General features: G+C 41.5%; 1 protein-coding gene across 1 annotated transcript; it reads left to right on the top strand.

Annotated features, from left to right (window-relative positions):
• Window positions 1-1,169: 1,169 nt before the first annotated feature.
• Window positions 1,170-8,910, top strand: LOC141013091 (putative monooxygenase p33MONOX). Its single transcript, XM_073486645.1, has 8 exons — window positions 1,170-1,378; window positions 2,376-2,498; window positions 2,657-2,844; window positions 3,028-3,139; window positions 3,414-3,541; window positions 6,483-6,634; window positions 6,811-6,986; window positions 7,650-8,910. Exons 2-8 carry the CDS (start codon window positions 2,471-2,473, stop codon window positions 7,853-7,855), a joined length of 990 nt encoding a protein of 329 aa, XP_073342746.1. The 5' UTR covers window positions 1,170-1,378; window positions 2,376-2,470; the 3' UTR covers window positions 7,856-8,910.
• Window positions 8,911-20,690: the final 11,780 nt, after the last annotated feature.

The raw sequence follows: 20,690 nt of genomic DNA, 5'->3' as shown, positions 1-20,690 counted from the left end.
AATTACTTGATAACTTTAGTTACTAGTTACTTTACAGATTACATGTTGCATTAGAAGCCATAGTGGTGCATTTTTTAATTAATTTATTTTATCAGCAATCAGATAAAATACACTGATTCTGATGTTCAGAAAAATGCTGAATATCAGATCTGATCCTCAGCCAGAAAAAAAATGCCCTCTATGGTGACTAAGTGTGCAAGAAAATTTGACAAAGCACCCTCTACATCCCATTCTTAATAGTAAATAGTAGTTAAATGTGACTTTAGTACAGTGTTGTGCCACGTAATAAAACAATTATCATCTTTACCAGGTTTTTGAATGGTTTCACTATAAATGCATCACAACTTTCTACGAGCTGGTGCACTTTTTATATTGCTCGCCCACGGCCCTCAGACAGCCTGCCACTGTTGCCAAGTGTTAAATATCAGAGGGAGTTACACTCTAAGGAGTCTCAGAGACTCCATTAAGGTCCTACCAGTACTCACAAGTATCAGATACCAGAGGACACTGAAGCTGCAGGCCTGCAGGTCTGTAGCAGCACACCAACACCATGACCATGTGTTCCCGCTCAACCCTGACAGGGGCGGGTCAGATCGGTTGAGTCTTATAGGCTGTCATCCTCTACACCCATATCACATACACACACACACACACACACACACACACACACACACACACACACACAGTGGTATTCATTCCCTTCCATTCCTTGGAGATTTAGCTCCCCTAACCCTAATTTTAACCTAAATTAAGTGTAAACCTGCAGTCTTTCAGTGCTCCTTATAGGGACCAGAGCTTTTTGACCCCAAATGGGAATTGAGCATCTGTTTAATGTATCCATGTGACCTTAGGAACAGATTTTGGTGCCTACAAAGTAACTGAAGCAATACAAGGACACACAAACACACTTTGGAAGTTAAAGTATGCCTCAAACATACAGTAAAGGATGATGGGCTATTTAATGAAGATCAAAACCTTGACAAAACTTCACAGACAACAGGTAGGCTAACATATCACCTGACCAGCTCAAGTCACACAATAACATGACATCTGAATTGCAGGATGTTTTTCTCACACTTCACAATACAGTCACTCTGCTGCTTCCCAGACGGGCTGCATGATGACTTGAAGTGTGTGATGATGATCACTTCCTGCCGGCTCCTGCTGACGGACACGCGCGGTCGCTGGTGCCGTGCGGACGTCTCCCGCAGCGCCCTGTTTACTCTGCATGTCCAAAAGTCATGGATGAAGCGGCCGGTGAGCAAACATACAGTGTTTGTCCGATCAGCCTGTCAGGACGATGCGACTGTGACAAAGAAATCGCTGCAGCCGAGGAATAAATTGACCGGGAGAGGACTGGAAATACAGACAGGTTGAGGTAAGTGTTGAATACTGAAGCGTGCATGACGAGATGTTGTCCTCCATGTGAACGCTGCAGACTGGACACTATTTTAAATAATGACAGGCTACAGTATGAACGCATGTGGAGATGACGCAAACATCAGACAACATGTCACTGTCCTTTACTCTATTCAGAAACACCATTAAAAGTAACTGTTATTAGACCGTAATAACAGTTTACAGATCATCGTGCGGTATTCCCACACGCCCATTGCGTGACTTCGGTTCCTGTTTTTATGCAAGTCACTGTATTTGGCTCCCCACAGCCCTGACGTGAACAACAGCAGATGGAATAACAGTTAGCTGTCGGGAAAGACACCACGAAATACCATCGACATAAAGCTGCAAAATCCTGACAGAGTTTAGATTCCAGTCTTGCCCTGTCATCATTCATTTAAGTGAGGAAGATGCAGGTGGACTCCAGTGGACAGTGAGCTCAGGCAAGGCTGATAAGGAGCACTGATAAGAGATAGAAAGGTTCACCATAACACAAGTCAGAGTGGCTGCATTTTCCATAATGAGGAACTATCTGCAGAACAGATTGAATTCTATTAAACAGACAGTATTTCCTAAATTCACAAAGTTTCATTTCCTCGTGAGAAGGAGCCTTCTTTACTCCACAGTCTGGCTGTTTACCACTGCCAGAGGAGAGACTGGTGTATGAGGGTATGAGGGTGACTCCTGGACATTAACTGATATTAATGACGGTGCTGTAACCAGACTCTCTGCTTCTATTTGCAGCGGGTCAGAAACAGGACACTATGCACCGTGCACAGTAAATACAAGCCTCTGACGTGTTATTCTCTGACATTAACATGGATAGGTTAATAAAAAACATCCGTGCATATGTTTCTTCATCGGCCTCACTTATTCTCCAACGACTTGTTGTCGCACTGCACACTTTGCTCCCGTTGATTCAGGCCTATCTATCTGTTTAATGATCCAGTAACACTTTGTGATGTCATGTGATGAAGTGTTCAGATTTGGAGTCCAAAGCAAAGCAGAGTGGACTTCAACACCGTCACCCTCCAGACTCTCCTGTGGTCAGTCCCAGAGATCTGCTGTCAAAATGGCCTCGGGGCGAGGAGACATTCCAGGTAAATTTTACATTCAGATACCTAGACATGTGTGATCATCTTTACATTGTTTAACTTGTGAAATGATTGCTGTTTTTTGTTGAAGTTGTCAGAAATAGTTTCCTTGTGTAAAAAGTAAAACGCAGTTCTAACTTTCCTTCTTCTCGCCCATCTTTCAGCACTTGAGTCTGGCACATCTTCTGGACTTTTTGGTGCCTTATCATCGCCGATCGGAATGACTCGACGTAACATCAGTTACGATGAGCTCATGGACGCCCCCATGCATTCGCCGCCTGCAGACTTTAATGTCAACATCTTGTGGAAAGACCCTGTCATCCCACAGCACAAGTTCAGAAACACTGCAGAGGTGCTTTCCAGTAGCCTGATTGTTTTGAAGTAGTTGCCTGAACATATTGTTGTTTGTGTTGTCCCGTGTGAAATTTGTGCCTGTAGGTTAGGTGCATGGCTGGACACATTTGATTTTCTCACCTATTTGTTATGTAACTGGTTTGTAGGCTAATCCTAACAGTCATTAAACTTGTGTGACTAGGAAAGCGAGAGTGGTGGGAAGCTGCTGACTTTCGAGGCGGCAGCGTCAGCCAAGTCCCCAGCGCCTGTTGTGAAAGCCAAAGCCACCTCTTTAATGAGCTCACTTATGATCAGTAAGTCGACAAAACCAACTGAATAACATGATTTAATAACATGTATTTTAATCTTGCTACATATCTTTAGATACAAGTTATAAAGTCACTGATACATGAGTTCACTTCATGTCAAAAAATTATGTAAGCTTTATCAATGATTGCCTAAATGGCTGCTGCCTTGGCTGCCAAACATGGATAAACAATCTTCAGAGTACCAGCAGGCTGTAATGGAGTGCAGCATATTAAAACACTGACTAATTTTGTACCCACTGTTCACTGTATCTTCACTTAGAGCAGACCCAAGAGAACCTACAGAGGTTTGAGCACCAGGCAGGGCTGACTGATGCCAAGTATTCTCCCCACAAGGGGCTCTCGGCCGAGGAGACTCGCTTTCACCGGCTTGGTGACGGCACACTGCCAGTGAGTATGAACAAATGTGAGGAAGAAGACTTGATTTGCCAAAGAGCAGTGAAAAGTTTCTCTCTTCCTCAGAGAATAATAAATAACTGACTGAGCGAGCACCTTTTCACAACCAAATGTGTGAAAGGTGTGTTAGAGGGCAAATAGTTCAATAAAAGTTCAAATGAAATATGAACATACTGTCTCGCTTACTGCTGGTTTATTGCAAAGTTCAGGCCTAAATAAAAGGTCACAACCCAATGAACCTGACAAACCTGATCAGGTAAATCTGATGAAGTCCCTTCAGGCTGAAATGGCATAACAAACCAGGAGTAAGCGTGGCTGGGTAAGAGTTTTTAATGTTTGTTTGTTTTTCATCTTTTGGCAAGATTGAGTTTATTTAACGTCCCACCAACACTGAAATAGAGAATAATGTCTTAGTCATCAAGATATTATGATAATGATCATTATTATATAATAATATATAATAACTTGCACAAATAGAAAAACAAAACTGGGGGTTAAATGTTAACCAGTTGCAAAGATTATCGGGCTGATCCAGATGGAGGGTTTTTCAAAGACTGTTTTAGAAAGTCACAGAGGAGTGCATCCGCACAGTACCTGTGACTGTGTGGATGCACAAAGGTTGTGTTTTCTTTTCTGTCTACTTTTGCACAGTTTCCCTGCCCGCTATGACCCACTCCTCCGCCGTTGCTCACATTTCAAGGGCTGTATCAGAAGTGCAACAGTCCATAGTGTTGTGATGTTATTAAGTGTTAAGTATCAAGGTTCATTTATTTATTACTTTACAACACAGGGTTTGCACAATGAAGTGTAAGCTGTAGCTCATCCATGCTACACACATATACAGAACATATATATTTATTTTAAATATATATTATTTATAATTAATAATCAAACATAGCCTACATACATAGCTACCTTATACACATTGTGAGGACTGTATAAATACTAAAAGAATTATGGTGTTTGTGTCATTATTTAAAATAAGCAAGTATTATTGTGAGAAACTTAAGGATAATGCCATATTGTTGTAGCCTCTTGGGTGATTGCAGGGTAAACATGGAAAAACGTCTTGGTAAACAAATTACGTAATCAGCTCCGCAGCCTGCAGCTTTTAGAAGCATTGTTGCCAGGCAACGCCCTTAAATGAAACGAGCCCCCTTACTTCCTGAAACGGACCAATCACCGAGCTCCTAACAAAACGAGCGACACTTTGGAGGCCTACTGCGGTGTGCACAGACGGTATCGTCTGTGTTTTCGACAAATAAATAGTCCCTTAAACTTGTTAAAACTGCAAATTATGGACAAAATGAAGGAATCTATCGGACTGGAACGCCAAAGAAATGTTATCATAAAAAGGTATGTGGAGGAGTTATTTCGTTTACCGATAGCTGTTTGTACCTTTCGGCAGGAGAGAAGGCCGTTAGCAAAGCAACACTGTAGGCTAGCTAGCAAAACCGGAAAAAAACAAACTAGCTATGTCCAGCGATAGTTAATCAAATCCGTGAACGGCCATTTATCAGCCCACGCTTTCTTTAGTTGAACTACTGTGTGGCTCAGAGTCAGAAGCTGGCGTTAATTTAATTTGGCTGAGAAGCGTTAGCTCTGTGTGGCTTGGCAGCATCATACACAACGTTAAAGTAGCTGGTATGTGGCACCGTTAGCTTAACACTTGCTAACTAACGGTACACATACCGGTCATATTGCTTAATGACAGTGGGTTTACAGAGACGTATATTCACCAGAGGCTGTTCCCACGACTGAAGATGGTTTTGTGACTTTTCGTTTCGTGTTTCAATACTATTTAGGAAACCGTTATGTCCCTATGTACGCCAGCTTCCTGGGGTAAACAAGCTGCGACTTGTGCTCCTCGGATATTGTCATGTAAGCTAGCTTAATGACAATAAATGACAGGCACAAACTGGGGCTTCTTCCTTTTGTCCAGGCCTATTTTAAAACATATTTCACACTAGATACTCGAGAAGCACTGGGTCCAACGTGGAACATGTTTTTTTTTCTGTCTCCATGGCTCAAAGACTTTCTAAATCACACAGAAATAGTTTGTCAAAATGTAGCTGGGTCCTGATTTGGGAGATTCTGGTTGAGGTCAAGCAGGGTTGGAACAGGATACCAAATAATACATTTGGATCTAAGCCAAAGGGGAGCTGCTTGTTATTCATTTTCAGGATGGCCATCCCTGAGCAGAATGCAGGACCACTTGTGCAAGATTGATATGAGTTAGGAGCGAGGTTCAACATATGGGTGGGATTATACCCATAGTGAATACAGACTGAACATTGAAGATGTTTTTCCAGAGATCGCTTGTGGTTGATCATGTATCTCGGTTTGTTAGAGTTATCAGGATGTGGAACTAGCTTTTGCACATAACGTTATTGTTTTGAATGATACAAAATCAGAGCATTCACTTTTGCTGTTTGTGTTGCAGGCATAGCAACCAGATTTTTGAGTCAAGCAGTATATATTAATTCTCATTTTTGTTTAATAATAACGTGGTTCAACATAAAATTATCATATTTTCACATTAGAGCGATCGTCTTCTGTGTCTCCTCTATCACATGTGATAGGCTCTGACGATGTTTGATGCATTTTATTATGTAGGTCCAGAAAAACACTGCTGACCTTTTGCATTGTGTATTTAGAGGGTGTTTGCTCTTCAAATAAGATCGATGCTGTGTTTCTGACACATGAGTCACAAACTTCTACTGTTAGTCTAACATGGACATGGGGAGGAAATGTGCCAAAGGTTTGCTGCCTTTACCAAGTGCTTAAGTAAAAAATATACAGGCAGCCAACTTTGGTTTTAAACATTTAAACCCTTTTTAATCGCTATCTAATGTACACAATGATTTCAGATCAGTGGAGGATATTCTTCAAGTGTCATTTTGTTTCATTGCTTGTTTTTTTTCTATCTGTGCAGAAGTTGAAGATGCCAAGCGGGGACTTCAAGGAGGACAGGCTTACAACATCGGCACAATCCACCCCAAGTGGCACCCCCTCCGTCACCCCCTCTGTTACCCCCAGTGTCACCCCCTGTGTTAGTCCCCACACATCACCGGCTCTTACTCGCAGGTAGGTATCATGCTACTGAATGTTTAACTCGTATTGTTATTTGATCTAAACCCAAATCCAAAATGTAATGATGAAATGTTTGGAACTGAAACCCCTAATCGTGACATGCCTTATTTCTCAACTTGTAACAACAAGCTTGTATGTTCATGTGTTGCTCTTGCTTGGTGGGAATACAGGTCCTGGTTCCAGCTGAGTCCTGCACCATTTCTTACCACCCCAGAGCTCAGCAGTCCCAACCCCGGCACAGACATGGGAGGAAATGAGGGAGGAGGAGGAGAGAGATGGAACTTTTTTGGAACTCGATCTGTGGTACAGAAGTCCCCCACTGACCCAGGCTCTGACACCAGCACAGGTGAGAGATTTATACCCACTCCTGCATCTGGATTTTGACTGTGTTGCAGCTTTGGTAGTATAGATTCTCCTGGCAGTAGGTTGAACTCTGTTCTACGACAAACTGTGGTGAGGCCCCTGCTTTTTGTTTTTCCTCTGAATACAATAGTGCTGGTTCAACTGCCACTGATGAACTGGTTGCAACTGAATAGCTCTTGAAGTCAGTGGAGATTTTGCCAGAGACAACATAGTGCTATGTTAAATCCACAAGCTGCGATCCAAATGTGATCAGAATGAAGCTCTACAGTACCACAGAAAAATCAGGACACAAGATGGGACCCTATTATAACTTGTATAACTCGTATAACTTGTATAACTAGACAAGAGTCATGTTAATTCAAAGAGTAATGACTAATGTATTCCAAGGCATTTTTTATCTCTGACCATATCTGGGTGTGGTTTAAAGTTAGCTATTTTTATATCTGAAACCACACCCACTAGTGATGTCATATGGACGTAGAGCACGCCTGTACATCACTGCAACAATGTGAGAAGTAAACCACTGGACATTAGCAATAACGGGACTTTCACTATTAAAGTTACTCTTTAGAATCAAGAACCTAAAGATGCAGCTAGATTTAGCTAATTAATGACAACATCCACCTCTTCCCCCTCTCTCCTGCAGGATTTTCACTGCAGTCCTACTTTGGCATGCAGAAGTCCTCCACCATAGATGGCACCAACACCCAGGTCAACTTCACAGGAGAGAACCCTGCTAACTTCATGCCCCCCAAGATTGAAATCTCGGGCATTGAGGCAAAGCGGGTGCCCCCACGGCCACATAAACTTAAACCTCGGGACATGAATGTTTTAACACCTTCGGGCTTCTGAAGCCGGATGAGCTGTCTAGTGACAGCTCTGTACATCAACTGTTGTTCTTTCTCCGTCTGATTTCTCATTTGTTTTCCTACCTTCCTTTGTCCTCTCTGCCTCCCTGCAAATGCACTGAGGCTGAGAGGAATGAGGACCACCTATAGCATTAATGCTCACCAGCCCCAGTGACATTAACGCACTGTTACCCCTCCTAGTGGGCCAACTAGGTGGATTGCAATCTTCTTCTAGTGCACACCATCCCCTTCCCATTTCTTCCAACTTACTGGTCCAAATAAAATATCATATGAAGTAACTTCATTCGTCATCAATAAAGATGGCACTGCTTTGTATTATTATTGTTCTGTCACATAAAGGGTGCATTGAATGCATTGCCTTGATGTCCTTGTTCCATTGTCAGTGATGGCAGCATGAGCTTGAAGTTGTTGAAATATCTTATCAGTCCTTAGCTCAAGCTAATCACTTTTGCATTGCCTCATATACTAAAACTGACAAGCTATTTCAATTCCTAATTCTCAGTTGCCTCTTTTTTTTATTTTTCAACAAGCTCACAAATTTGTAGTTGTGTAGTGCTCTTCTCTGTTAGCATGCAGAGTATAGCGTAGTATGACTGATATTGTGCCTAAACTTACAGCGTGTTTGCTTTCTTGCCATCTAAGCTCAGCTTTTGTTTTGGTTTTTTATATGTGCAAGAGCATCTTATTTGACTTAGTGAGAGAGTATGACTGCTGACCTGAAGTGATTTCTTTTGTATTATTATTATTTGAACTGAAGTATTTTCAAATTGTTCTGCTTTAAATCAACATTTTTCATTCTAATAGTAGCTAGTATATTGGCTTTATCACATTTTTATATTTCAGCACAATATTGTTTCAGCGTGCTATAAAAATACAAGTTATGAAGTGGTCATTTTCAATTTATCTTTTTTTGTGTGTGTCACAATACATGAATCCCCGCTGTTTTGAAAAAGTTGATAAATTCCAAGTAAGTAATTGCACAAGGGAGATTGTCTCCCACTTACATCTGTAAATAAATCTGATATTAAGAAGCAGAAATGGTTCACTGGTTCCTTTCTTTATGCAAAATGAAAATTAAGGATGTGAAATATGTGCAAGTACCCCTCTCTTTAAATTTACTGTGCAATCTACAGATGGCATATTAACAAAGTTATTCTTGCATATGTAAGAATTAAATATGTAAGATGTAAAACATTACTTATCACCCACCTACAATGCAGCACTGAGTTCCTTCCCATGACGGCTTAACAACTATTCACACCTGGGCTCACCTAGCCTTAGCAACCCACATGAAGGCCGGTTGGGTCAGCGACCCACAAGTGGCCCTAATGACTCTGAAACTCAGAGCTCACACGTGTCCTTAACGACTCTGTAAGGACACTCCCACACAGAGTTTAAAAGCCTGCCAACTCCCCTCCAGTTAGTTAGAACTGAGGGAGCCTCTTGGATGAGAGGTGAAACGTATTCAAGAAACTGAAACAAGTTCAGTTGCCTACGATACAGCACTTAGACATTTCCTGATGTATTTATAGTTTCTTAATACCAGCAGACTATATATTGTGCTAAGGAAGAACAGACTAATCAGACCAATCTGCCATTTTGGGGATGTGGGTGGTGATTCAGAGGCCCTTCTCACATAGCTTGATTGTGTACTAAGCATCAACGAAAAAGCTAATAAACATATAAAAATGTATTTTTATATTACATTTTCCTTGTAAAAAAAAAAAAATCCACTGGCACCAAACTGAATTTTCCATTGCCCTGACATTAACACGTAAAGGTGAAATTTGACCCTTGTGTTGATAAAGTGCAAGGATCTTACAACCCTCACTTACCATCTTTGGCCAGAAGATGGTGTAATAAGCTCAACATGAAATCACAGGGTTTCATGCGTTTAAATGTCATTATGTGTTTTATTACTGAGATATGTTCCAGATTAAAAGCAAGAACAGGACTATGCTGAAATCAAATAATGTATCTAATCAAAATAATGTTCTATAAAGCAGCCATGATACAAATTTTCCCTAAATTAAAAGTGTGGTAGATAACGAGGAAATTAATTTTGCCTGACAGACATGAAAGGCAGACTGTAATTTGATCTGTTGACTAATCCATCAGGTCATCTACTGCGTAAACATGATTTTAATAGTCTTCTCCTACTGTGCCAGAGACGTTGATGATGTCGAAACAGCAATTAAATGAGCAAAGCCGCACAATAGCCTACTGCCCAACCTCCTCCCTCCACATCAAAGCAAACATCCAGGCAGTCACACAATGAGCCCACAGGTAGAAACAGCAGAGGGCTCCCCCGTAGGCTCGCTCAGCCATGAACCGGGTGAGTTTACAGCCTCGTTAAAGCTCTCAGCAGTTAATGTCTGATGCTCTCTTTATTGTGTGTGTGTGAGTGAAAGAGATACAGCAGCAGTGTGTCTCTGTGTATGCATGTGGATTTATAACAGGGTGTGCCTGTTGCTCTCGTTTTAATTACTGTCAAAAACACACCATGATGCAGACACAGAACATTTATATTGTACAGCTTAAGTCCATAATGAATCTCTCTTTCTGTGTCAGAAGTGAGGCCTTGAGTTGAGGCCAAAACATCACTTTCTTTTCCCATCAACTTTAAACTCTGATTTGATTTCAAATGATTCAGAAGTTAGCTGGAGCTCCTGAAGGAACCCTTCTTTACTTAATAACAGGCCGTTGAGTGTCCACCTGGTTTTCAGGTGGTGCTACAGGAGTGAAGGTGAACATCAAATGAGAAAGGCGAGTCCGGACAGAGAGCTGTCAGTCAAAAGCTGGAGGTGGACGGTCATTAGTGGCAAATAAAGTGATGGATAGCGAGACAGGAGATGAAAGGCAGAAAGAGGATGGTGATGAAAACAGTGCAGCAATGGATAAAGAAACTTAGTGTAAAAGTTTGTTAAGGTACCAACACAGTCAACACAACACAACTTCTTGAACATGGCACATAAGCAACTGTTCAGTGATGTGTCGGTAACAAAAAAAACTTAGACACACCCACAGCAGTAAAGCAAAGACATGCGAAACAGTGGGTGGGGGAGTCTGGGAGGGACAGAAACAGAGAAATGGAGAGCAAAGGGTGGAGTGCCCTGACCAGCCATGACATAATACAGATGGCTCTCTCTCTCTGGGTCCGACATGACGTGGTTGTGTGGCCCCCCTCCTTCTCGGGTCCCCGCCCCCACCTCTGCTCTGATCCCACACAAATCATTCAGCTCACTCACAGATGTGCGATGGCAAGCGTCACCCTGCCAGAGTGACCACGCACCAAAACAAACAGCAGAGTCTCATCTGCAAGCTGACACGACACACTCACTTACTCATCCGTATTTTGAAAGACCAGTCTGGCCGCATTCTTTCCTTAACAACAGACTGTATTTTAATTCCTTCCCCCTCTATGACACGACTTACACTTCCCGGTCTGGAAAAACTATAATGATGCCAGCGGCAGCTTGTAAGAAACCACAAAAATGTCTTTAAGAACAGCTTGCTTCAGTGACCCGGGTTGTTAGTGATACTATGAATATTAATTAATGTGCAGTGGAGAGAGGTCAGCTTTGAAGTACTTTAATCTCATACATGTAGGAGTGGTAGAAGCTCTTTATGTCAGGGTGACCCCGGGAATATGACTCTCAGCTCTCCAGTGGGTAACTTCAAGTACGCAACATCAGATACCTGAGCTGCACAAAGTAATTATCCTCAAAGGCTCTGGTGATGATAAGCATGTGTTTCTTTCTTCTTAACTACCATCTAGATGTTAGATACTAAAAAAGATCAAGATGAATTTCGCACAGCGTGTAATTTCTGCCTCAGTCAAAACCATGGAAACAAGGGATGTAGTTTGCTGCCATAGAGAATTTCATTAAATTCATCTAACGTGACTCAAGCAAAATTGTTCACAGGCAGGGCAATGCTCCACAATTTTATTCAAATTATGTTTAGAGGTGTTCGTGACTCCCTTCCTCATTCTCTCACTCTCTCCCGGGAGCTATTGTGACAGACAACCACAGTTACCTTGAATGAAATTACGGATTTCTTGGGTATTGTTCGAAACATTTGGGATAATGTAAGTACACAACTCAAGAAGGTATATGACAACAGTTTTGCCATTTCTAGACATTTTGATTCAGAAAAGTTACATATTATATCTTTAAGTGATGCTAAAGAAAGCAGCTGGGACAATATAATAATGTCTAAAGACAGAAAGGACATTATTACTGGAATTGCATTTCATTTACAGCAACTCCCAACTCGTGTAGCAAGCGTCACCAACCACAGCGATGACTCATGTGGTGTTTTTTTCAGAGGTAATTTAGTTATTCACACGATGACACAAACAGCTGGTGATAAAACTCGACAGGGGATTTTAAGGGGGTCACTTCTGACGTGTGCTGCTGCTGGGTGGGACTCGCTGTATCGTATGCTACGCCATCTGACTCCAGAAACACATCTGGGGCTGATCACAGCACGCTGGCCTGGAGGTGAACCCACCGAGCCCAGAGGGACCCGAGCGAAGCCGTTTGCTGCCTTCAGGTACTGTATCCTGTGAAAGTAAACATCAATCATGCCCACTATACCTGGGGATAGGGTTACAGCTTTACAGCTATTAACACTGGTGTAGGTCACGCACAAATCAAATCAGCGTGCTTGTGTTATGCAATAGAAAAACTGCTGTATCTCATAAATTGACATGGCCTCTGTTACAGCATCTCCACGCTGCTGCAAAAAAGGTGTGAGGCAAGAACCACTCAGCTAAGTAAAGAGAAACGACAGTCCATCATTACTTTAAGACATGAAGGTCAGTCAATCCGGAAAATATCAAAAACTTTGAATGTATCCTCAAGTGCAGTCGCGAAAACCATCAAACACATGACGAAGCTGGCTCTCATGAGGACCGCCCCAGGAAAGGAATACCGAGAGTTACCTCTGTTGCAGAGGATAAGTTCATTAGAGTTACCAGACTCAGAGACCGCAAATTAACATCGCCTCAGATTAGGGCTCACATAAATTCTTCACAGAGTTCAAGTAGCAGACACATCTCAACATCAGCTGTTCAGAGGAGACTGCGTGAATCAGGCCTTCATGGTCGAATTGCTGCAAAGGAGCCACAGCTGAGGAAGAACAACAAGAAGAAGAGAGGTGTTTGGGCCAAGAAACACAAGAAGTGGACATTAGACCAGTGGAAATCTGTACTTTGGTCTGATGTCTTTGTAGGACGCAGAAAAGGTGAGCGGATGGTTTCTACATGTGTGGTTCCCACCGTGAAGCATGGAGGAGGAGGTGTGATGGTGTGGGGGTGCTTCCCTGATGACACTGTTGGTGATTTATTCAAAATTCAAGGCACACTTAACCAGCATGGCTGCCACAGCATTCTGCAGCAACACGCCATCCCATCTGGTTTGCGCTTAGTGGGACCACCATTTGTTTTTCAACAGGACAATGACCCCAAACACACCTCCAGGCTTTGTAATGGCTATCTGACCAAGAAGGAGAGTGATGGAGTGCTGCGTCAGGTGACCTGGCCTCCACAATCACCAGACCTGAACCCAATTGAGATGGTTTGAGATGAGTTGGAGTGAAGGCAAAGCTGCCAACAAGTGCTCAGCAGCGATCAACAGGAAAATAATGACCATGTAAACGCTTATTCCGATCGTTTCTCTTTGGTTGGAATAAATATATTCTTTCTGCTCATGCTCGCCCCATGTGGGGGTAACACAGGTGACATTTCTAGGAGGCTCAACTTATTTGTTGGAGGTATTCTGGGAGTTAAAGAGCGTTGAAGGCCCCAGTGGTTGAAAGGCTCGAAACAACAAGTTGTTCAAACAAGTGTTTGAAAAGATGAACGAAGCCGGAATCCACCTAACCACCGACCAAATCAAGAACCGCTGGAGAAGTTTGAAGGCAGTCGATTAAAGCTAGAAGGCTAAAAGTGGTTCTGACTGAATTACGGATGATCTAATGGTAGAGCGACGATTGGCAAACGTAACTTGTTATGGTGTGACACATTCGTCTGCGGCTCCTGTTCCTTCTCAAGAGGGCGGCAGCATTACGATAATGCCAACGTCACAACATCAGCTAACGTTAGCTCAGTAAACATGAATGTGAAGAGTGTATGGACAGATGGCAATGTTCTCAATACAGTTGAAAAAAAACTTCTGTTATATTTCTGGCAGATTAGATGCTTCGCAGCGCATGTCAAAGAGTTATATTCTGACTAAATGCATCGTTATCAGGTTACTTTTTTTATCATCCATGTGAACAATCTCTAATCAGAATGATTTTAATTAGATAGAGAGGGAATACCTTAATGTACTACAATGTTTCGTCTGTGCTCTTTGTTTTGTATATTGTGCAGTTAGGGACAAAACAATCAATGAATATATTGAGCTCAAAATGTTACCTGTTTTATGTTACTCAGTCTACTGCATGTGGCCATCAGGCTCTGTGTGTCTCCGTGTCGTTCCTCAGGCATTCTCCTGCCATCCCCCACTGAGAAAGAGAGAGAGAAGCAGAGTGTATTGTTGGGCCCTCTTGTGCTGGCCGCCAGGGCCTAACATGAAACAGATGTGGAAGGGGAGATCCCCCCACTACTACAACAAGGTCTGAGCAGTCAGCTGAAGGTGCTCAGCTTACTGGAGCCACATCCGGTTGATGCTTGAACATTTGCTTAAAAGCTGCTGATGTCTAACAATTCAAGAGAAAATACCAGAATCGGCCTGTATGTGCGTGTTCAAAAGTGAAACAAGTGTGACGTGACTCATTTCTCGGATATGCTGCTGTAATAGATGAATTTGATACCAATGGCATGTGTTGTGCAATTGACCAAAGTGCAGATATTGTTTTATAAACTTAGTCACGTCATCCAGGCTGTGATGTTTCCTTATTGATCTAGAGATTAAACTGTCTCCATCCCGATTTATCTCCATGACTTGGAAACGGATTAGTTATTACAATCGCATATCAATCCTCAACTATCCTGGTTTGTCATTTTCTACCTTCTACTTTCTATAATTGATAGTTTATTGTTTTTTATTGGGTGAATGTGGAAAATGAACAGATGAATGTTTATTTGTTTTTATGTGATGTGGGTGTCAAAAGTTGTCCACCCTGATTATTATCATGAAGGGTGTCACTTCATTTTGAAAAGTGGTGGAGATGTAAGGTCTTCGACGTATGCGATTTTAGGCAGTGTCATAAGGGGGATCAGAATGAGGTCATAGTAGAAAATTAGGGCAAAAAAACACGTTGATCATTGACATTTCTTGGTGGAAGCTACTTTTTGCAAATAAATTATGCAAAAACACGATGAGGACAAACTAGGCCATTTAAACATGTCCTCAGTTTCTCCACTGTAAATGACACAGAGGATTATACTTCCTGTGGGCTCACCCACATTCAGAACACCTGCTTATCTGGGTGTATCTTCACAAATATTTCTGACATTGTTACTGCACAAGGCAATAACCTGCTATTAAATTATAATGTGTATGTTGCAATTAGAGAGGATGAATCACAGCACATAAGCCCACAGGAATAGCCTGGCCCCTGATAAGGTCAGGTCAACGGGCCCCTGCCAAATCTGCTTCACTGTCATCATCATCATCGTCCTTTTTCTCACAGGTGGTGGCGGCTCCTACACTGATGCTAGCGACTTAAACGTAACCTGGCTGAGAGGAGAAGAAGTTTCCCCCCGGAAAAAAGCCGAAATAAAGCTTTCCCCTCGCTCCCCCCTAACGGGTGGCCCTGAGTGCATGGCATTCAAGTCAAATCATAACCTAACAAACTGGACCACAGAAGTGAAAGTTTGAAGTCTCAACAGCTAAAAGTGACGAAGAATCAAAGTGTTTAAACTGTGAAATTCCTTGATGAGCTATAGCAAAACCTCGCAGTTTGCCCATCATTTTATATCATCGTAGTAGTTAAGGAACTTTTGATCTTTGGGGTGGATCTCATTGGATAACAAAGTCATGGTGCACACTCAATTATACTTATTAATCCCTTAAGCAGGAGAGGAATGTGGTTCTTTGGCTTCGTCACTGGCTCTTGCTCACGCACATCTGAAGCACACCTAAACATATGTCTATACACAGTACAAAGAAAGATCCTACATATGTCCTATATCTTCAACAGTATGCAAATACAGTATTTAAAAAATATTTAGTGTATGTAGTTTTGTGAAGCATTACTGAGGTGTGGAGCTGGGAAAACACAACAGATTGTACTTTTCCGTACACCCAAAATAGGACCACACTAAGCAGTCCGTCCCTGTTCTCCGACATCATGTTCACATATGGGCTGATGTGGTTTGGACAAAGCGAGGTGAGGCGTGTGACTTGGCAAGACACTCACACATTCCTCAAGCAGAGATGTGGACAGTAAGAGGACATGATGTGGATAGAGAGATCACACCAGCACCCGTTTCTAGTCTCTGATTCTAGATTTGTGCCTGTCTTTGTCTTTTTTTTAAAATTCCAAGTCTTCCTGCCTTCACACTGTCTCACACACTGTCTTGCTGCCTGTGTGTCCACTCAGTGCCTGTTGCTAACCCTCCTACTGAGATACAGGCAGACGGAGATAAGCAGTGTCTCCGACTCTATCTCTGCCTCTCACTGACATTGTCATGTTTTTATATGCCAACCAGAGTTCAAATGTAGTGTATTCATTATTAAACCATAGTTTATACAAGAATGAAATCTCTCTCAAGATCAGTCTTCAATTGCACCTGCAATAAATCCATATACAACTGTTAGTTTCTATCATTAATGACGGCTCTAAATGTTGCCTGGCATCAGATCTGAGCTGTGGTTAGACCTTTGCACAGGGAAAACCTGAAGCAGTAGCAGTAATCAAGGTGATAAACTTGAAAACTTACAGTAAGTGCAAGATCTCATCTCTGGAAGGCAGTTTCAGTTGGTTCATCGACCTGAAACAATTATCTGAAACGGAAATAAAACCTTCAACCTATTACTCATTAGGTATTCTCCCTGTAAGGACATTTTAAACACGTCCCACTCTCTTCTACAAATGTGAAACCACTCTCTGCCATCAGGTTCCTTTCCTGAATTTTGTTCTTAAAGTGCTCTGGTTTCTTTCAATCTATTTTTGTTCTCCTGAATCTAAATGCAGCATTTGATACCATTGGCCATGATGAAAATGAAGCAGGTATCGTGGCGCTGCTCTAAAATTGTTAAGACAGACAGATGTTTCTGATGCCAGGTCAGCTGCAACAGGCGTTCACCGTGATGTGCCCCAAGGTCGAATGAGGTCCAATCCTTTTTCTTTTTCATTTACATGCCCCCTCTTAGTGACATTATACGTGGACATACTGTCAGTTTCCACTTGGGGAGTTCACAAAATTTCCTGCAGGTAAATGCTGATAAGACAGAGGTAATGATCATAGATCAAGAAAGTAAAAATAACCAAACAGCTTTGGTTCTCCGTCCTATTCTATAAATCAGCATTGCCGAAATCTTAGTGTCATTTTGGAACGAAACCTCAGCCGAGACAAACGTGTTGATTCAGCGGTTCAGTCCTGCTTCCACCATTCAGAAACATTAAAGGATTAGACCATTTCTTTCAACCAAAATATGGAAACTGTTATTCACGTCTTCCTAACTGGTTGGTTAGACTTTTGTTATTCCTTGCTCTCTGGCATCAGGAAAAAAAATCCCCCTCCTACCTCCAGCTCATCCAAAACTCCGCTGCCAGGATTTTGACTCGAGCTGGTAAACATGGCCACATTACATCGATCCTGGCTTCCTCACACTGGTTACATATTGGTTGTAGAATTGATTTTAAGAGTTTATTGGTTACTTACTTACTAGTTATTTAACAGATCTTTTATTGCTTTATGTCTGCTTCCTGCTCACTGGGATCTTCTTATGTGTCATTCCTGGTTACTCCTAGGCCCAGATTAATACACTAAGGTGATTGAGTCTTTGCAGTCCGGGCTCATTGACTTTGGCGTGACCTGCCTGAGGAGATCAGGGCTGCAAACTCTGTCTCATCTTTCAAATCACTTTTAAAAACTCACTTTTTTTAAATTGCCTTTCAGTGATTTTATTTGTTTAATGACATTTCAGTTCGTTTTCCTCTGTGTGTTTTATTATCTTTTAAGTTTTTATGGCTTGTAGTTTGTTTTATTGTCTTTATGTTTGAAAAGTGTCCAGTTTTTATTGTTAGGCACTTTGTAACTGTGTTTTGAAAGGTGCAATATAAATTAAGTATTATATATACATAAGCAAATCTGTGTTATCCAGTCATGTGTAAGGTCAACAGTTTTGTCATCTCTGTTTAAAGTTTATGTGGAATAAATCTGACCTGTTACGACTCATCTGAATGTACTGTATCTGTCTGATACCTGGGATTTGGATAAAACTGCTTTCCTGATAATCATTTAAGAGAAGTCTTAAATAAAATACAATTTTTATTGAATTATAAAATGCTTTCAATTTAAGTACACAGAGAAGTAAATGTTTCAGAGTCCAGGAAATGTTCAGAGATGCCAAGGAAGCAACCCGTATAAGTCAGGATGGGAATTAGAGGGGAAGTAAATATTTCCAAGTTAAATTTCTGTCCTTTCTCATGCCACTTGGCATTAGATAATCTTTTTCATTTATTTTTACTCCACACAGACAGCAATCAGGAACCCGTACCAGTGCGGAAGAATTTGTAAACTCCACATATTTACATACTACAAAGTGGACGTCACTTGTTCATAACTGGGCAGATCCTCCTGACAAAGGTATGCACGGAGGTACTTTTCGTGAGTTCTCACCAGGAAATTAGAGGTGAATTAATTAGGAACAGTGAGTAACCAAAATAACAAGTGGCTCCTGAATGACACTCAATCAAGGAGTTACGAGATGACCTAAAACCTTTCACTTCTGAAGGTCATTCAGACCCCTTTGGTTCACTTCATCTGTGAGTGTTCAGATTCTTTAAAGTACAAATACCACACTGTGAAAATACTCCAGTACAAGTAAAAGTCCTGCAGTCAAAACCTTTCTTTTGCAGTGAAGATTTTCCACAGTTATTTCGGTTGCCTGGAGTTACCCGGAGATAACAAGGAAAACAATGCCTCTTCCTGTTTTCGTTTGCGCAATGGCAGACATGCCCTTTTGTGCCATAATTCAGCTTGATGGCGGACCGAATAGCATAGTAAAAGCGAGACTTTAAAAGCGAGGGAACCAATCTATACGTGGATGGTGTCATTTTTCTGCAGCCATTACACGTTGCAATCAGTATTTACTTCAAGAATGATAAGTTAAAGCAAAAAGTTGTGTATTGTCAGTTGAAGTAAAAGCTTGTAAGTACAATCGACTTAAATTAACTTAATGTACAAAAGTGAAATACTCATTCTGAAGTAATTTGGTTACAGTTTTGGATTAATAATACTGCTGCATAATGTGTATAGGGCATTTCACTGTTGTAGGCATTTAAGGTTGAACTCATTTTAACTACTGCATCATCATATGTTTATAGGGCGGCTGTCCTGTGAGATCCACAGGACAGCCAAAGTCAACTTTCCACAAACTCAGAATAACAACCTGTTCTCTGTTTTGTGACAATGCATTTTCCAGCTAGTCTGATAGTTTATTTATCTTAAGAAGTTGGAGAATTTTCTCAATCCATTAAGGAAATCTTCATATTTCAGTTGATATCAAACATGGCTTTCACTGGACAGGGAGTGTAAAATGACAACAGTTTGTCAGATTAAGTTCGTTCATACAACTTGCAACCTGGAACACAGCAGCATAACATTATATCAGCATTCAAGTTTTCCCACCCTGAGAGGAAAAAAAGCCGCTGTGTGAATAAGGTCTATGAATCCGACTGGATAAATAAATGTTACATTTCTACATGTATGTGTCTAATATGTATTTTGGTTGCTAAATTACACTTAATTGTACAGTACCACCCAAGAATGGCTGAGTACATACCGTGAATTCCTGAATGACTACATGTAAGACAGCTATGCAAATTTCCACTTGAGAGAAAACTATAAGGAAGTATTGCTTTGGTTGTTAATCTTTTGCAGCTGACTCAGGAATAATCAGCGCTCTACAGAGCCCCAAACTGATCACGCCAGTTCATGAACATGGAACATGCAACTTTAGTTTTATCTTATCATTAACCATGGAGTCTGTCTGAAACAACTCCCTGTCTCAAGCCCCAGAGTCGCAAGCTCATTGTGGTTGTCTTTGTAATCTGTTGAGTCCACTGAGGGCAGGAAGTTGACTCACTCAGGTCCACCAGTCCTGTTGACTAATGTATTCAAACTGCACTGGCAAAGGTGGCAAAGACTCCCACCATACAGCCCCCTGTCTGGCTATCCTGTACTCGACGATCCTTCTGAGACACTTGTGGATGTAATGAAGTACAATTACTCAAATACTTTACTTAAGTATAAGGCTGTCCCTTTATTTTGAAAAGTGGTGGGGACATAAGGCTTCCTAAGGGGGATCAGTATGAGGTCAGAGCAGGGATGCTGTCAGTCAGTCACAGTTGGAGGTGCTGAGAGGTCAGTCTATATAAAGATGTCGTAGTGAATGGTATGCAACATTCATGCTTTTGTTTTGCATTAATTTGAATGGCCAGGATGACTTATATCTAATAGTTATCAACAGACATGTACAACAATTTGAAGAGCAGGCAGCAAACGCAAACACCAAAATAGGTCAAAGCAGCCACAGCAACTGCAGTCGACAACAGCAAGGAGACGAAGAGGAAGAGAAATCCCCCAGACTCCCTTATAAAATCGCTTGATTTTGTGAGCTGTTGAGTTAGGAGAA

Source organism: Pagrus major, chromosome 18 (assembly GCF_040436345.1).
Source record: "Pagrus major chromosome 18, Pma_NU_1.0".
Taxonomy (NCBI): domain Eukaryota; kingdom Metazoa; phylum Chordata; class Actinopteri; order Spariformes; family Sparidae; genus Pagrus; species Pagrus major.
This window is presented reverse-complemented; position numbering and strand designations above follow the sequence as displayed.

Excerpts from the sequence above, each read along its gene's own strand:
- LOC141013091 (XM_073486645.1), top strand. The coding sequence starts at position 2,471 with ATGGCCTCGGGGCGAGGAGACATTCCAG. Across the intron at positions 2,845-3,027 it reads AGTTCAGAAACACTGCAGAG|GAAAGCGAGAGTGGTGGGAA; the intron begins GTGCTTTCCAGT and ends TTGTGTGACTAG. Across the intron at positions 3,542-6,482 it reads TTGGTGACGGCACACTGCCA|AAGTTGAAGATGCCAAGCGG; the intron begins GTGAGTATGAAC and ends CTATCTGTGCAG.